General features: G+C 51.6%; 1 protein-coding gene across 11 annotated transcripts in view; it reads left to right on the forward strand.

Annotated features, from left to right (window-relative positions):
* NUMA1 (nuclear mitotic apparatus protein 1) overlaps positions 1-18287 on the forward strand; it is a 734824-nt gene that overhangs the window by 683757 nt on the left and 32780 nt on the right. For all 11 annotated transcript variants that reach the window (XM_085623424.1, XM_085623417.1, XM_085623420.1 and 8 more), the window contains one exon: positions 16654-16908. In XM_085623424.1, coding sequence (XP_085479550.1) covers positions 16654-16908 — 255 coding nt within the window. The remainder of the gene's footprint in view (positions 1-16653; positions 16909-18287) is intronic.

Raw genomic sequence — 18287 nt, forward strand, 5'->3', positions numbered from 1 at the left:
CTCCACAGCACCTTGATGGCAACACTGAAGACTGAGAAGTTTGGTATCAAACTTCTCAGCACATTAAACCCGCACTGATGTCAGTGTGGGATTTAATGTACAATGCACGACAGAGGGCATCTTAGAGATGCCCCCTGAACCTAACCTACAATCCACGTCTTGCCTAGGCTATCACACAGCAGACCTGTTGCTGGACCCCTGGGTAGAGAGCCATCTGCTCTCCTGGGCCTGCAACAATGCACATCCTGGGCGAGGTGCTAGGTCTCCTCCCCCAGGATGGGCAGGGGAAGCTTCAAAGGCATTCCGCCTTTGTAAGCTTCTCCAGGCTACTTGCTGTACTCAGCAGCTGGCCCCTACTGATTCTGACCCCCACTCTAGTGGGAAGACTGGCCGGAAACCCCAAGGAAGGAAAGGGGGTGTGTCAGCCTCTGCCAACCCCACCACTCAGGTGGGGGAGGCGAGGTGAAGCACATCTCTGGGCTCTTGCCATCTTAAAGATAGGAAGCCCTACCCAATCAGGACTAGGCTACTGCCCCCTCCCACAGGAGAGTGGCAGGATAGGGAATGTATCCACCCCAGGGCAGGGACCCATTGGTCCTTGACCTACCTGTAATGCCCCTAAATCTAGTATTTAGGGACACCCTGAACCTTCCTTCCTTAGATGCAGAAACAGAAAAGAAGATTAAGAGACAAGACGACCTGCCGTGCAGCTGCTCACAAGAGGAAGACGCCAACTGATTTGGCCCCAGCCCTACCGGCCTGTCGACCCTCAAACCTGCTCCTGCTAAACCCCGGCATCTCCAGTGGTCAGCAACCTCAAAAACCCCGGAGGACCTGACTGCCTTGTGACTCTAACTACCTGGGACTCCCACGAGCAGTGGTACTGCTCAAAGCAAGTAACTGACCCCTGGCATCAGCCAGGAACCACGAACCCTGCACACTCTGCACCTGCCAAGACTGGCCTGTGCTGGAGTGAACAAAGACCACGAGGACGTCCCCCCGGCGACTGTGACCCTGAATCCAGCACCCAAGGACCCACCTCGACGCTCCTGACGACGCCTGCAGCCTGAGAACCAGGGACCCCTCCAACCGCGACAAGTAGAGGGTAAGCTTTCCCCGACGCCAAAAGGCACCCCTGCACCCGGCACCCTACGGCCCCCTGTGCCCACCTCCTGGGTGCCTACCTATCCTCCAGCTACCCAACTTACCTCTCGAAGTGGTGGTTGCACCTAAAGAATCTTCGTCCCCTAGCTTGCAGCCTTTGTTCGTTCTTGAGCTTCTCCATTGAAATCCATTGAGCGCCCGACAGCTCAAAAGCACCCTGCACCCAGCCGCCCAAGTGCCCCTGGCAGTGCAACCTCTACTCTAATCTACTTCCCCATTTGCCCTGAGCAAGTGACCAGGAGCCCAGCTCCCACAGCCGCGTGGCCTGTTAGCCAGCAGCCACCAACCAAAGGCCCCCTGCCTCCCATAGGATAACATTGGGCCTAACTCACTCTGCACCCGGCTGCCCCAGTGCCGCTGAGGGTGTAACCACTGTACTTACCTGACCCTGGGAGACCCCTGAGTCTATGCCCAGAACCTTAACTCTGCCAGTCGAGTACTTACCCAAAACCCGATAACTCACTTTTCTTCCATAGGGTAACATTGACTGGTTTCACTTGGAAATTCTTCTAAGTGTAGAGTTTTGAAACTTTAAAATATTCATCTAAAATCAGCCGAATAACGAAAACTAATTTACTCATCTGCTATCAGGAGAGATCCCAGTACTGGATCTTGGTGCCCAGCACTGACCCTGCAAAGTAATTACAACCATACTTACCGCTAACTTGATTTTCCTCTATAGGATAACATTGCCTGGTGTTTGCCAGAAATTCTTCTAAGTGTGGATTTTGCAAACTTACAAATATTCATTAAAAATCGCCTGTAGAACAAAAACGCATTCTTTCAACTGTTTACGGGAGATGCACCAGTGCTGGATCCAGGATCCACCAATGAGTTAGAAAAAGTAACGATAACCCTACTTACCTGCTATGTGAATTTCCTCCCGTAGGATAACATTGGTGATTCTAATCGAAAAAGTTTCCAAGTGTCAACTTTTAAAATGCAATAATATTCCTTAAAAATCATAACTGTAACCAAAACGTTTTTACTCAACTGTTTACAGGAGATGTCCCAGGACTGAATCTAGGATCCAGTTCTGTGGTAAGAAAAGTAATCCAAAAAGTAATCAATTGCATTTAACTAGAAATTCTCATTGAGCTCATTGTAAAATTGTGTTTGAAATTGTGTTGCCTATTGCAACAACTGTATCTATTGCATTCAAAAGTCCATCGCCTATTGAAAAGTATTTATCTAAAGCATCTCATTCTAAGAAAGTATATCTTGATACCTATTGTTGGTTGTAAAATAAAACAACTATATATTTTGATACAAAACCATTGGCCTAGAGTTCAGTTCTTGAGTGTGTGAGACCATTTGCTGACTTGTACAACAAATGCTTTACACTGTCCTCTGATACTGCCTTACTGCTCGACCAAGCTACCACTTTAGAGAGTATTGTTATCTAACTTTAGCCTCTGCCAAACCTCTGGGGACTGTGGGATCTGTTCACACTGTACCTATTTGGGAACAGTATATACAGAGCCACTTTCTTACACCTGCGCCGACCCGTACTTTTGTATCTCTGTTCTTTCCTGGCATTCCCTACTGCCCTGACTGGCAGCCAGAGGAGGGTGAGGATGACTGGGAGGGGTCTGGTGACACTCTAGCAGACGCACTTGAGGAGCCGGAATGGCGAGAGGAGTTGGATGAGGCCAGTGGTCTGGATACCTGACCAGACTTTAGTATGCTTTCTCCCCCTATCGTGGTTACGGAGGAGAGGGCCTCCTATGCTGTGGTGTTGCGTAGGCCGGCTGAGGCCCTGGACCTTGAGCTTCCTACGGTGGCTGTCAGGACTAACCTCCTGACTGAGGTGCTTCAGCCGGCAGCGGCCTCTTCAGAACCCCTACTGTCTTTCAATGAGGCCCTCGCTGAAATCCTTCTGGGCACTTGGTCCATGGATAGGATGATTGCCCGACGCCACCGCTCTGCCCTGGGTGACCCACTTTTCCTCTCCCAACACCCTACCCCCAAGAGCTTGGTGGTCCAAGTCTCAACATCAAAAGACGTGTTCCCTACTGCACCCCCAGACTGGGAATCCAAGAAGCTGGTCCATCTTCTGCCAGCTGAGGACTGTGGTTGGTGTACACCGCATGTCTCTTGGGCCGTTACACACACACTGTGGTACAGTTGCGCAAGTGCTGCCATAGTGCCTGGAGGAGGCCTGGGCCGTGCTCACCCGCACTGTCGCAGAGGGTCGAGACACAACAAAGTTTGCCATCAAGTGTGGACTGGCAGCAGCCTCCTAACCTTCCTGGTCCGAGTTTTCAGGGCCACCACTTGCCAATGGGCAGCAGGATCCGCCATCACCTCCCCCACTGGCGCAACATCACGTCGGACAGGTGGGTTTTGCAGATAGTCCAAAGGGGCTACTCCCGGTCCTTCGAGACTACCACTCCCTCCATGCCACCTACACTCCATCGTATGTTGGAGGGTCATCTGGCCATTCCCTGCCAGGAAGTTACAGCTCTCTTGGCCAAGGGAGCTGTAGAATGCATCCCTGTGCCATAAGTAGGTCGTGGTTGCTACTCCCACTACTTCCTGGTGCCCATGAAGGACAAAGGCCTGCGTCCTATCTTAGACATCTGAAAGAAACACGTTAGTTAGATTCCTCACCTTAGAATATCCCCAGGCGTCAGACTGGATCCGGAAGATTTTTCGTCAGCAATACCCCTTGCGCGTCGCTAGGCGTCGTCTGCGGCTCCGCGTCCGTCGTTGGCGTCGTGCGCCGGAATGACGTCGTCGGAGTACTTAGACGCCACCCTCGCGCGCTGACGTCAGTTCTTCTTTTTTCCGCGCCAGTAAGCGCAGATCTGGGAGAGCTACCCCTTTAGTCACTTTTTGACTAACTTTTTCGATCCTTTTTGATCTTGTCTCGACTCCGGTGCCGGTAGGATGCCTGGTTTTAAAGCCTGTGCTGACTGTAGCCGCTTGATGTCGGTTACGGACCATCACCGCCGGTGCCTTTACTGCTTGGGCCTCGACCACGATGAGGCGTCGTGTTCGGACTGCAAGGCCCTGACCTCGAAGGCTAGACGGGAGCGGTCCCGTAAGCTTCTCGAGATTCGCCACTCTGCTCCGCGCCCCTCTCGATCCCGGTCCAGGAGGAGGTCCAAGGATCGGTCGCGGAGCCGCAGCCGACGTCATCATCGGTCGTCGGGATCCAAGTCTTCGGGTAAGTCGAAGCACTCCAAGAAGTCCAAGAGGCGACCCCGCTCTTCGGACTCCCCTCGCCGGTCGCGCGACTCGGCCGAGGGTCAGGGTGGTTCCACCCCCGCGGCTCCGGCGGAGCCGCAGGCGCCGCGCAAGTCCCCATACCCACCGGTCCCTGGGACTGACGCGACGCCGGCGGAAGTCAGTGCCTTCCTCTCGGCCATGAGGAACCTGGCTCTGCCGTCGATGCCCGCTGGCGCGCCTTTGGGCCCCGCGGACCCGACTGGGCAACCTTGCCTGCCGGCGGCTCCGTCGACGGCTCCGGCGCCGTCGACGGCTCCGGCCTCGATGCCGCAAGCGCCCGAGGGACCCGTTCCCGAGTCCCCGCCAACGCCGGTCGACCTCGTCACGCCTCCTCCGCCGGCGTCGACACCGGTACCTCCTCCGACGCCGACTCCGCTCGGCGTCGAGCCCCAGTTCAGCCCCACTCCGGGCCCGGCGCCGATGGACGCCGCGTTCGGCGCCGCTGGAGACACATTTTGTCTATCGCCCGGCTCCGATCCTTCCTCCTGCATACCAGGAATCGGATGATGGGGGTGAATGGGAGGGATTCGAGGATCCTATGGCCGCTCAGGCTCAACTGTCACAGGACTGGGCAGATGAACTGGGGGAGGCCAGTGGTCTGGATACCTCTCCGGACACTGGATTCATCTCTCCTCCGACTGTGGCTTCGGAGGAGGGTGCTGCTTTCTCTGTGGTGCTGCGCAAGGCGGCCGCAGCCCTTGGGCTCGAGCTACCTGCCGTGGCTGTGAGGACTAACGTCCTCACTGAGGTGCTTCAGTCTGCAGCAAGCTCCACTGAGCCTCTGCTGCAATTCAATGAGGCCCTCATTGACGTTCTGCAGGGCACCTGGTCCAAGCCCTCCACAGTTCCTCCTGTGGACAGGAACGTCGCCAGGCGCCACCGCCCTGCTCCGGGCGACCCCAGTTTTCTGTCCCAACACCCTACCCCCGAGAGCCTGGTTATCCAGGCCTCTACCTCCCAATCCTCCTTCCCGACTGCTCCGCCGGACCGGGATTCCAAGAGACTGGAACAGTTTGGCAAAAAGCTGTTCTCCTCCCTTAGTTTGGGCCTGCGGTCTTTGAACACCGCCTGTCTCTTGGACCGTTATTCCCACTCTCTGTGGGATACGGTGGAGGACGTGCTGCCCCTGTGTCCGGAGGAGGTCCAGACACGACTTACCCAGGCTCTGGCCGATGGGAGGGATGCAGCGCGACATGCTATCCGATGTGGGCTTGACACTACGGACTCGCTGGGTAGGGCGATTTCTACCACAGTGGCGCTTAGACGTCACGCCTGGCTGCGGTCCACGTCCTTTTCGGGCGATGTCCAGAGCACTCTCATGGACATGCCCTTTGATGGCACTCGCCTTTTTGGCGAGAAAGCGGACAGTGCGCTGAATTGCTTTAAGGACTCCCGGGTTACGGCCAAGTCCTTGGGCCTCTCGGCCCCGCGGTCGCAAACTTCCGCCTTTCGCTCCTTTCGTGGCCAAGGAAGGGGTGCCTCCTCACGTACGCCTAGCCACCAGCTGCAGACCCAACCTGCGCGCGGTCGCGTACGTGGTTTCCGCCGAGGCGGTTCTGGAGGACGACGCAGTCAGCCCACATCCACCCCGGCAGCATCCGCCTCAAAGCCTTCCTAGTCCGAGCTTTCAGGCCCATTCCACGCCAGTGGGCGGCAGAGTTCGCCATCACCTGCTCCACTGGCAGTCCATCACATCGGACAGGTGGGTGCTGCAAATCGTCCGAAGGGGCTACTCCCTCCCCTTCGAGACGACCCCTCCAGCCATGTCACCGCAGCACCACCGTATCTCGGGGGATCATTTGAATCTTCTCCACGAGGAAGTTTCGGCCCTCTTGGCCAAGGGGGCCGTCGAGCGCGTTCCGAGCCCAGAAGTAGGTCGTGGTTGTTATTCCCACTACTTTCTGGTTCCCAAGAAGGGCAAAGGGGGCCTACGCCCTATCTTGGACCTCCGGAACGTCAATGCCTTCCTCCGGAAGGAGAGGTTCAAGATGTTAACTTTGGCTCAGGTTCTAGCTGCCCTAGACCCTGGAGACTGGATGGTAGCGTTGGACTTGCAGGACGCATATTTCCACATCCCCGTCCTGCCGGCCCACCGGCGTTACCTGCGGTTCACGGTGGGCCAAGAGCACTTTCAGTTTACCGTGCTCCCCTTCGGCCTCACCAGTGCCCCTCGGGTGTTCACGAAAGTGATGGCGGTGGTCGCAGCTCATCTGCGCAGATCAGGGGTTCCAGTCTTCCCCTATCTCGACGACTGGTTGTTGAAGGCGGGCTCGCCCCAGACAGTCGTCTCCCACCTCCAGACTACGGCGGATCTCCTGCATTTGCTGGGATTTTCCATCAACGTGCCGAAGTCACACCTGAGTCCCTCTCAGAAGCTCCTCTTCATCGGAGCGGTTCTCGATTTGGCGCAGTTCCGATTCTATCCACCGGAACAGCGGGTCCGGGATATTCAGGCCCTGATTCCCATCTTTCGGCCTCTATCCTGGGTTTCGGTCAGGCTAGTGTTGCGGCTTCTGGGGCTGATGGCCTCCTGCATCCTACTAGTGCATCACGCCAGGCGGCGCATGCGGGCTCTGCAGTGGGACCTGAAGTTTCAGTGGGCCCAGCATCACGGCAACCTGTCCGACCATGTCTTGATCTCGGAGGGCACTGCACAGCAGTTGCAGTGGTGGCTCACGGACCGCGATTGGGTCAAGGGCAAGAGCCTCTCCCTTCCCCAACCGGAGCATGTCGTAGTGACGGATGCGTCCCTCCTGGGATGGGGTGGCCATATGGGAGAGGCGGAGATCAGAGGCCTCTGGTCTCCGGCAGAGTCTCGTCTCCACATCAACCTGTTGGAGTTGAGAGCGATCCGACTTGCACTGAAAGCCTTCCTTCCCTCTGTCAGGGGAAGTGTCGTGCAGGTGTTCACGGACAACACCACCGCCATGTTGTAGTGCAACAAACAGGGCGGGGTGGGGTCGTGGACCCTTTGTCAGGAGGCTCTGCGCCTCTGGACATGGCTGGAACACCAGGGCGTCACCCTGGTGGTTCAACATCTGGCAGGCACTCTGAACGCCAGAGCAGACGAACTCAGCCGCCGGTGCATGATGGATCACGAATGGCGTCTGAACTCCGAAATGGCGCAAGGTCTCTTTCAGCAGTGGGGAGAGCCTTGGTTAGATCTATTCGCCACCGAAGAGAAGGCGCAATGTCAGCAGTTCTGCACGTTGGAATTTCCAAGGCGGCACTCGCTCGGCGACGCTTTTCGTCACGAGTGGAGTTGCGGTCTTTTGTACGCCTTTCCGCCTATACCACTTCTGCCCAGAGTGCTGAAGAAGATCAGGCACGAACGGGCCCAAGTCATCTTGGTGGCTCCGGATTGGGCACGAAGGTACTGGTATCCCGAGCTACTCAGTATGTTGACCGATCCTCCGATACGTCTGCCCCTTCGGGAGGATCTTCTGTCGCAGCAGCAGGGGACGGTCCTACTCCCGAACCTGTCCAGCCTCCACCTCCATGCGTGGAGATTGAGCGGCGGCAGTTGATGCCATTTGACTTGCCTCCTGAAGTCTGTGATATCATTCTGGCAGCCAGGCGTCCCTCCACAAAGACGGTATACGCCTGCCGGTGGAACAAATTTGTGGCATGAGTGTGTGAGACCATTTGCTGACTGTGTGCAACAAATGCTTTACACTGTCCTCTGATCCTGCCTTACTGCTCGACCAAGCTACCACTTTAGAGAGTAAGGTTATATCTAACTTTAGCCTCTGCCAAACCTCTGGGGACTCTGTACACATTGTACCTATTTGGTAACAGTACATACAGAGCCACTTTCCTACAATCTGTAAGAGACATTAGTTAGTGATGGATTCCTTACCGCCCGCCCATCCTCCCCATTCTGCGAACTGTTCTCTAGGGTTCAGGTCATCCCTTTTAGGGCCCTAGTTCTATTGCACTAGTAGTTGGTCTCTGGCATGGCTCTGCGTTCCTGGCGCGGAAAGTCGTGTACAGAACTGACATCTGCGCGCGTGGACACGTCTAAGTTGCTCAGATGAAGTCATCTCAGCGCATATGATGCCAGCGAACTCGGCGGAGCCGCACGACGACACCTACCGACGCTCAGGGGTACTGCTGACAAAAACTATCCGTATCCAGTCTCATGCCTGGGGATGTTCTAAGGTAAGGAATCTATCACTAACTAATGTCTCTTACAGATATATCGTTACATAAGGAAGTAACTTGTGCGTCAGCACTAGTACACAGACCTTCCAGTATTTCCCAATCTTCTGACCATAAACCAGGGCCAGATTTTACACCCGTATCTCAAGAACCTGCATTTGTCTGCATGGCTCCTGAATACAATGAGTTCCAATACCTGAACCTTTCTAGTGAGTGTTGAGATGTGCTAGCCAAGGCGCGGGCGGAGAGTACCAACAAGACATACCGCCTCAAATGGAAGCCTGTCTGCATCTGGTGTCATCAAGAAGGGATACACCCACTCCAGAGCAAGTCCTACCTTACCTCTTACAGCTAGCAAAATCGGGCTTGGTGCATAGTTCAGTAAAGGTTCATTTAGCGGTCATTTCCCAATATAAAAGATCAACTTCCTCTCCACTTGTGTGGTCCTCTACAGTAATAAGAGAATTCCTCAAAGGACTTTTTCAGATGTTTCCTCCTGTAAGGCCTCCACCTCCAACTTGGCAGTTGAACACTGTCCTCTCACAATTAATCAAACCCGCTTTCGAACCAATTCTCACAGTGGATATAAATTCCTTGTCATGGAAATTGGCTTTACTTCTTGACTTGACATCTGCCAGAAGGGTCAGTGAAAATCAGGCCTTAGTAATAGAGCAACCTTTCTTGCATTTCAAAACGGACGGAGTTCTGCTACGCACAAATCTGAAATTCGTTCCCAAGCTTCCCGCCGATTTCCACCTCAACGAACCGGTGGTACTAAAGAATTTCTTCCCGAGTCCAACGACCTCAGCAGAGGGGGCTCTGCATTCATTGGATGTCAGGCATTGCCTTATATTTTATCTACATAGCGCAAAACCTTTCAGCAAGACATCTCAATTATTTGTCGCATGCAATGCGCCAAGAAAAGGTTTCCCACTCTCCAAACAGAGTATATCTAGATGGATTGCAAGTGCCATAAAATGTTATCACAAAGCAGGACGACCGCTATCTGCAAGAGTCCAAGCCCATTCCACGAAGGCGGGGTGGACGTCTGCAGCTTTATTTGCGCGATTGTTGCTTACTGTAATTTGCCAGGCAGCAACATGGTGTTGCAGGGGTTCTGCTCATGCACAGAACTATGCGCAGGAAACCAGGACCTCAGTGAATTGCGGTGTACCAAAAACTCACATCAGTACCCAGAACCCCTATCCGACTAGCATCAGTGTCTCATTAGTTCTCCGTATCATCAGCTTAGGTGAATCTCATCACAGGATCAGCTCTGCTCTGTGTCTGGAAATGGTTTTCTCCAAGTGTGTGTATCATGCATGCAAAATGCAATATTAAAGGCACCAGAGTTTCAGATATTTGCAGCTGTGCGTGTTATGGCTAGAGCGTGGGCCGATCAACATGAATTCAAAAGCATACATTGTTATTTGACCATGACGACTTCTGCACACATAAGGTCGCGGTGCACGTCTAGGGATGTGAACAGATCGTTCTCATGTGAAGAAAAAGCAAGCAAGCAGTTTTTCTTGTAATAACAGCTTTCTGCAGTGTCTCGTGCAAAAGTGGCAAGATGGCGTTTTGCATCTAAGGCGCTTATGCTAACATAGCAATGTGTGTACATGGAACTCGGTCTCCACTACAGTGGAAGAGTAGACACATATTTACCCGGCACTACTGCCTGGACTCCGCAATCCAAATGACACAGCAGGTGGTCAAGCAGTACTTCGACATATGTTCCACTACTGTAAGCCACCCATGTCTACCCTCCTACCTCTTCTGTATCACATTTCCACATGTTTAACCGTTTACTATGTTGCAGTCTAAAGGAAGTTTTATGAAATGTTACTGTTATGACTAACGCTTTATATTATTGGAGGACTGCTTGCAGGTCTTACAAATACATATTCTGGTTAAGCTTTAAAGACTATGGTAAATATGCTACCAACTGCTTGCTATTCTGATTCAAGCATGTGAATCTATAAAAGTTCCAATACTGGGGTAAGAAGTAGTCTTACCTGTAACTATAGTTCTCCAGTATTGGAAGCTTTCATAGATTCACATGCTACCCACCCTCCTCCCCGGGTAAGTCTCACTTCGTTTCTATGGTCATAATTATGTTAGCACTTGTGCTCGAAAATCTGAGGTGCTGACTTTGAGTAGTTGGCCTGGTATATGCTGTCCACTAGTTATAGTGGGCACCTTTCACCAGTCCAAATGACCCTTATTGATGATTAGGTTAAAGACTACCTTTATTGAAAGCTATCCTAGTGGTAGCTATGGAGAGCAGCCTTCAGGCTAAATCTCGAAGGAATGTAAAGCAGCTTGGTTTACCAGATTATAACCTCCTGAATGACCAAATGAAAGGAGAACCACACAAGGTATATATAAAATATATGTATTTATTACTAAAAACACTCTACTAACCTCTTTATGAGATTAGAGAACACAGCACACAATATTAAAGCACTAGAACAGTAAATAGCACATACACAGTGGGCTCCAGGGGGAGACCAAACCATAAACTAAGAAAGCTGTATAACAACCATGACTTGACTAGACACAGTGCCTAGAGCACGTAGAATCGCTGGAACCCCAAGGAACCAACCAAGGTAGTGACACAGGGGACCCACGGAGGACTGGTGCAGTGTGAGAACACAGACGTGAGCTCCGTACAACTCTACAGGAAAGTCGTGATTGGAATTTTAAAGTTTAAGGATACTTAGGAGAGGACTTCAAGCACACCCTTTGGAACATAGAAGGTTCTAAGGCCAGCACCCTTGATAGTACCGAGGTACCCGTGTTACCTATCCCACTAGAACCGGGTGCATAGGGGTCCAGTTGTGTCGGAAACGCTTGTTGATTTCAATGGCGTGATGCGAAGAAGTGCTGCTGCCGGGAAGACTAGAAGTGTTGGGTGTGATCCTAGCCTGGATCGGAGCTGAGAAGAACCTGAAAGCAAAGGGGTCAGAGTCTGGGTCACTTCACAGTGACCAGGGACACGATAGACGAAGGCCCACTGATGTCTGGTGTTTCAGGTGAGAAGAGGTGAAGCTTGACTCTGCAGCCACGGGGACCAGGAGACGTCGACAACGACCAAAGTCCGGAGGTGAGCTGTCCCGCGAAGGATGTAGAGTGCTGGAGAGGGAGGAGTGTCTGGATTGTACACCAACAAGCCTTGGCAACTGCAACCCATGCGAGCAGAGGAAAGATGCTTCGGTGAGGACCAGCAAGGTCCTGGGGACTCTCCAAGCTACGGAGAGTCGTGGCACATCTGGAGCAACCAGGAAAGCCCACAGAAAGTCAGTTACCTTCTCAGGGACCCACAGGTCGACGGATCAGGGATCGCAAAGGGACTTCGAGCTGAATCAAAAAATACCAGCCCACGGAACACTCGTGGAGTGTAGGCTGGAAATCTTCAGTGGAAATACTGCTCGGGGTCAGGACTACAAGTAGTCCAAAGCACAGCCTCCGGGATTGCCGAAAAGCATATGCTGCTGCAAATGGACACGGTGCACAGGGGTATGGGTTGCACGGTCCCCACGAGGGCTGTGGGTCTCAGGATTGCTGAGAGCACTAGTCGACCTCGGGGACACTTGGGAACCCACCTCCTGTGTTGCAGAAATCTTAGGAGGCCTCAGGAGCTTGAGAGATGCAAACCGGTCAGATGTGTTTAAGGTTCCTGCCTTGCAGGGGAGTAACTCCTTTACTCCAAGGGAGATTCTTCAGTCATCCAGCGTCATGCAGATAATCGAAGTACTTGATTTTTGTAGCAGAGTTTAGTCCCGGTAAATCTAAAGTCCTGTAGTCAGGGGTTCCTACTTCATACCCAAGGAAGGGGTGGGATAAACTCTGGGGACCCACCTATGGGAGGGTCAAGACAGAGGGGTGGCTACACCCATGTCCTTTGTGCAGTTTTGCGCCAGAGCAGGAGAAAATGGCTCCTGCAACCGGTTTTAGTTGGACTATGCACAGGGACACCAAATGTGCCCCCAGTGCAGAGATCAAAGCACTCTGAGTGCAGCCACCCAGCCCCAATACACTAAAGCCTGTCTGGGAGGTGGTCACTGTAGGAGAGTGGAATCTGACTAATGGTTGCCCCCAACTTTTTGCCTGGTATTTGAGTGGTTTTTGACTAGTCTGGCTGGGATCCTGCTATCCAGGACCCCAGCCTATCTGCTGTTCTCTCCCTAAAATTGACGCACATGTACATTAGGTGCATCCACTAATTGGAACTGGGCCGCCTTGTCAGTCCCTGTCTCAGCATACCACAGGTATCCAGGGCATCGGTGTACCCAGGGCCTACCAGGGGCTGCAGCATGTATTATGCCACCCCTGGATGGCCGCCCAAATCTGACACAACTGGCTGCACGACAGCTGGGGCAACGTGGTGTAATCACCCGTTGCTATAGGTGTAGTATTCCTACACCTAACCCTAAGATGGACACATGGATTCCTATCAGTCACTCCTATGGCAGGCCTTATCAATCCTGAAGGCAGAGTGCAGGGAATCATGTGGGATGGTGCTCTGGCGCGAGCTGAGCCCGTCGACGGCTGGCGGAACCAAGTCCTAATAGCCGTTACATGGTGACGCGGGCCAACTACTTTTAATGCATTATAATCCTTGCGGTTATTTGCTAACTTTGGCATCGCATCACTTACACATGTCGAGTAAGGTGTCATACGAATTGGAATACGAACCCCTCACCAGTTCTGGCGACGGGGTTAGCATTCCCCCCTTTTAGAGGGGCACGACATGGAAGTAACCTTGAACCCCGGTTAAAGTTGACTCAAGCCTCAGCATCACAAAATGGATGCTGCCACCAGACACAAGTCTGACCTCCTGCTGCTGGGAGACCTTCCAGCGAGGGGAGCTTGGACAAAGGGTTTCCTGTCGAGGGCGGTGTTAGCACCATCCCAGACAGGGTTTGTGTATCCCAGGTAGGCAGGGCTGAAAGGAAGGTGATTGCCAGTGGCACCCCGGTGCTCACTGTGCATAGCCCGGCTCAAACCAGTTTCGGGGGCAACCCTGCCCCTGAGCCGGGGCGAAGCCGGACAAAGGATAGGGGTGTCACCACCCCCCTCCTGGCTCCACCCATAGGTAGAACCTAGTCACGGGCCATCCCCTTTTCTTAGAATAAAGGTAGGAGCGAGTCCCCTTCCCAAATGGGATAATCAGATAATCGGATAACTCCGATTCACGAACTACTTTCCACGAAAGGAACTCTTGACTATTTCTGAAGACTCTCCCTTGTGGCTAAGGAGTAGCCACCCTGCACCAGCAGGCACCACCTAAGCGCTTGCGGTTTGCTGTACGTCTCTCCTACGGATCAAGACTGCCCAGCTCGACGAGACCCGAGTTCCCTGCCATCTCTGACCTTTTACCTACATCATCAGCCCAGCTGAGAGTCGTAGGTGTGACGAGACCTGCGGGACCGGCTATCTTCAGAACCTGCACGACGCTTATCTAGCACGCCCACCGAGGGACCCTCGAGTGAGTGCACCTAGGGTTTGAGAAGCCCTAACCCTGAGCAGCTCCAGCACCGAAGTCTGCCTCCCCAGCATCTACGAGATCTGCGTGGGGGCCCTTCCGCTCCCTGCTGTTTACCGCGTTGTCGGACCACTTGCCGACCGGCTTGTGGCCCTCTTCACGACGCACCAAGATTACTTCATCACTAGTCTGGTTGCTCCAGACTGGCTCTTGCTCCCCTTCAACAGAGGAGTACCACGGACCCTCCTGGTCCACTCCAGACGCCATCTTGACTCCCCCGCTTGGGTTGCCACTGCCAAGATCCGCTGCCCCTTCCTGGGCCCAGCATCATCGACAGCAGACACCTTCGTGGGACCGCTCGCCCTCCATCCTGGTCGCCGCCGCGCCTCCTGGTCCGAGGAACAGCCGAGTCCGACGTCATCCACTCACCTGGTCGAGGTGACTTCAGCCGGTACCCTCCTGGTACCCACACGATCGCTGGCTAGCGGTTGAGAACTGAGTCCCCTCTGCTTTCAGGTTTCCTTCATCACCGATCCAGGCTTGGATCTCGCTGAACATCGACACTGGTCGCCTGCCAGCAACTCTTCTTTCAGGCTCCTGAGACTACAACGAGGACTCCCGACATCTTGCCGAACTTCACGCAGCCGCAGCCTCTGGGCTAGGTAACTCGAGCATTTCGGTGCCCCATCGCAGGTTCGCTCTACAAGTGTCCAGTTCCTTTTTCGTTTAGTCCCACTGATCGGAACACTCCGGAATCAGTACCTCCAGACTCTATCCATTCGCATTTCACTGTAAGTGTAGATGGTTTCTCGTGCCCCTCGGGCATTTGTGTAAATTGTGCAATTGAAGTATTTTCCTAAGAGTTTTGTAGTGTGCTTAGCTCCCTGACTCATAAAGAGCCAGGGTAGTCTTGTTATAAATAAATATCCTTTTATTTTCATAACAACTTGTGTGGTGTCCTTTCACTTGGTGTTCAAGGGGTATATGTGATGGTAAACAGCTGGCTTAACACGCCCTCTAGAGTTTAGCCTAAGACTGCTCGTATCCACGCTACTAGGATAGCTGGTCTATAAGGTTGACTTACAACCAATCATCAATAAGGGTCGTTTGGAATGATACACAGTGATCACTAGAATAGTGAGCACTACATATCAGGCCAACTTCTCACAGTCACACCTTCCTGTGACAGGATACCTATTGTCCAGCCTTCCCCTGCCTGAGTTTCATCCAGCAGCAGGAGGGCAGACTCGTGTCTGTGGCTGGCAGCATCCATTTTGTGATACCAGGGTCAAGAAAGCTGGTACCGGTGTTGTCATATTTATCCCTCTAGGAGGGTGGAATCATACCTCCCATCCCAGTTACTGGTGTGGAGGTATGATTCCAAGGTGTTTGACACCAAACACGACATGTTTCCATGCAGCTGTTTTAAAGTTTGCATTTACCGCGAGGTTATAATGCACTTAAGTATATATGGATGGCTGCATCACAAACAACCCCGGAATATAGGTTCCGAAGGCTGGAGAGAGGCTCTGCTCATGCAGATGCACCCTCTCACATAAAACCCGGCCCCTGCCTTCAGGATTGATGAAGCCTGCCATAGGGGTGACTGATAGGTTTATATGTGCAGTGATATGGAGTAGATATAGTTAACCTATATCTAAGTAAGGAGTGCATGCACCACCTTACACAGGCTGCTGTAGCAGACCTGTGGTGTAATTTTGAATGGTCTCCCAGGGGTGGCATAATACATGCTGCAGCCCCTGAGAGGACTCTAGGGTACCTATGCCCTGGGTACATAGTATACCATACACTAGGGACTTATAAGGGTACCCCAGAATCCAATCTGGAGTGTACCTAAAGTACATGCAATCAATTTAAAGGAGAAAGCAGCTAGGCTGGGATCCTGGATAGCAGGATCCCAGCCAGTCTAAGTCGAAAACAGTGAAACATCAGCAAAAGTTGGGGGTAACTATAAGAAGCAGATCCTACACTGACTTTCTCTCTGTGGGTTCTAGAGGGTGACTGATGCTGCTTGGTTAGAGCAAAACTTTGGTTCTTCTTAAATAATGACCTTGAAAGGTTAATAAACTAAGAGGCCTAAGCCTTTCTAGTCTATACCCATCAGTGTACTATTACTTCTAAGTCTATTATTACTATTTTAAGTACCGGGGACCAACATCATGACGACAGGGAATGATTCAAGCATGTGAATCTATGAAAGTTTCCAATATTGGAGAACTTTATTTACAGGTAAGTAACTTGTTTCTTCATCGGATCTATAAATGTTAAGATTATTGTGCCACTACTCCTAGGTCTTCTAATTTAAACAAATTAATATTTGTGTCCTATGACTAAACTTTCTTCAGTCATTCCATGTTCTTTTAAATAGGAGTCCCACAAGCTGTACACAGTATCCCTAGTAAGAGCTTACATCTATTGTACCAATGCAAAACATTTGGTTCTGCTACCTTTGCACTCTGAACTCTTATTGTCCCTGCATTCCTGTTATGTTTAGTGAGGACATAGAAAGATCCTTTAGGCAATGTTACAAAACTCTCACAAAAGCCAAAGTAAATGTTTATTTTTTACTCTTTTCTCTGTAGCAAGCAAACAGGCGAGAGTCAATGGCGTTCAGCATTTTAAATACACCCAGGAGAATCGGGGACTCACTTCTACGCCGAGGACTTGGAAAAAAGACTCCCACATCCAAGAACTCTCCCCGTGGAGGCAACAATAGTTCTAAAGCCACCTCCACTAATGTTGCCAGTGGAAGGGCTCAGCAAAGCTCACGTAAAAATTCGCCCCTTCGGAAGTCTCCCAGGATAGCTTCAACAAAATCCCCGAGAATGCAGAATAAGGTGAGTGATAGCACACCTCTAGCACAAGGATCTTTCACCCATAGTTCGGTGTTTATGGATGATCCTGGTGAAAACTGGAAATTGATATATGAAAAAGTTTTCTTTGTTGAATTCAGGAGGCGACATTAATTTATGTAGTTTGTAAAGGTATATCTTTATTCAGCTGATAAATGTGCACAAAATATCCCATACGTTTAAAATCATGGTTATATTAATATGGTCCATACCGTGGCCAATTACGAAACATTTAGCTTAGCCTAAGAAGAGGAAAGGGCTTAATTCAAGATGTCCATACTGGATCATATACCTATCATGGATCCAGAGCCATCTTTAGTAAGTGCTTAATTAATGGATACTTCTAACTGCATATTCCTACCTTTAAAAATCCAGCAGTCGACAGACTGGATCCAGAAAGTTTTCAGAGCTGTCTTAATGTGTACCTCCTTACTGCTCCAGAAATGACAAAGCGCAGCTGCATATTAGCTCCCCCCCTGCTCACTGACATAAGTTGCTTTCTTTCCTCGCCTTCCGACACAGATCCAGAGCTCCCTTCCAGACTGTTAGTTTTCAGGCAACTCCAAACTTTTCCGATCAGTGTGTTAGAGAACGACATCCCACTACTGCAGGAAGCAGGTACTGCTCAAACTCAGTCGCCAGCAATGACTCCATCCCAAGGCCACTCAATACGTTTCAACTTCTTGCTGAAAGTCCTGTGGTAAGTCCAAACGTAATAAAGTACGGCTCAGACCCATTCTGCCACATTGATTCGAAGAAGGTGTCAAAATGTCAGTCTTCCTCCTTCAAGGATTCCTACCATGGAACCGATTCTTCAGTTCATACCAATGTCTCCTGAATTCCATCATAAAATAGATGTCTTCAAATAAGCCATACTACAAATTTCAGTGTCGTTCCATCCCCCTCTGGCTCTGCTTTGGTCTCCATGGACCGCAGGGGCCCCCACTTTGGTTTCTGATGCCGTCTTGAGACCCGTTATCAAGCCTGTACTGACTCGGTACAGACTTCCACTGCAGCCCCATGATCCACACTGGTTCGTGCCACAAAGACAACACCAGAGCTGAGGATAATCTGGTGCCGACACCAGTACTGGACCCCAAATTCTGCTCAAACCGGACTAACCTCATGGTACGATATGACAAAAGTGAAATCCATCATTATTCAGTCTAACTCTAACCCTGTGCCTCTGTTATGTTTCAACTACCAACAGCGGCTCCATTATATTTTTGGTTCGGACTCTGATCCTATGCAAGAGCAGGGGGTACCCCAAGGTGCTGTTGACTATTGGGGGGGGGGGGGGTTTACTCCTCCTACATTATACCAATCCCTTATACGTTAATTTGCAGGACGTTAGTGGACTCAGT

Source organism: Triturus cristatus, chromosome 8 (genome assembly GCF_964204655.1).
Source record: "Triturus cristatus chromosome 8, aTriCri1.1, whole genome shotgun sequence".
In the NCBI taxonomy this organism is placed as follows: Eukaryota; Metazoa; Chordata; class Amphibia; order Caudata; family Salamandridae; genus Triturus; species Triturus cristatus.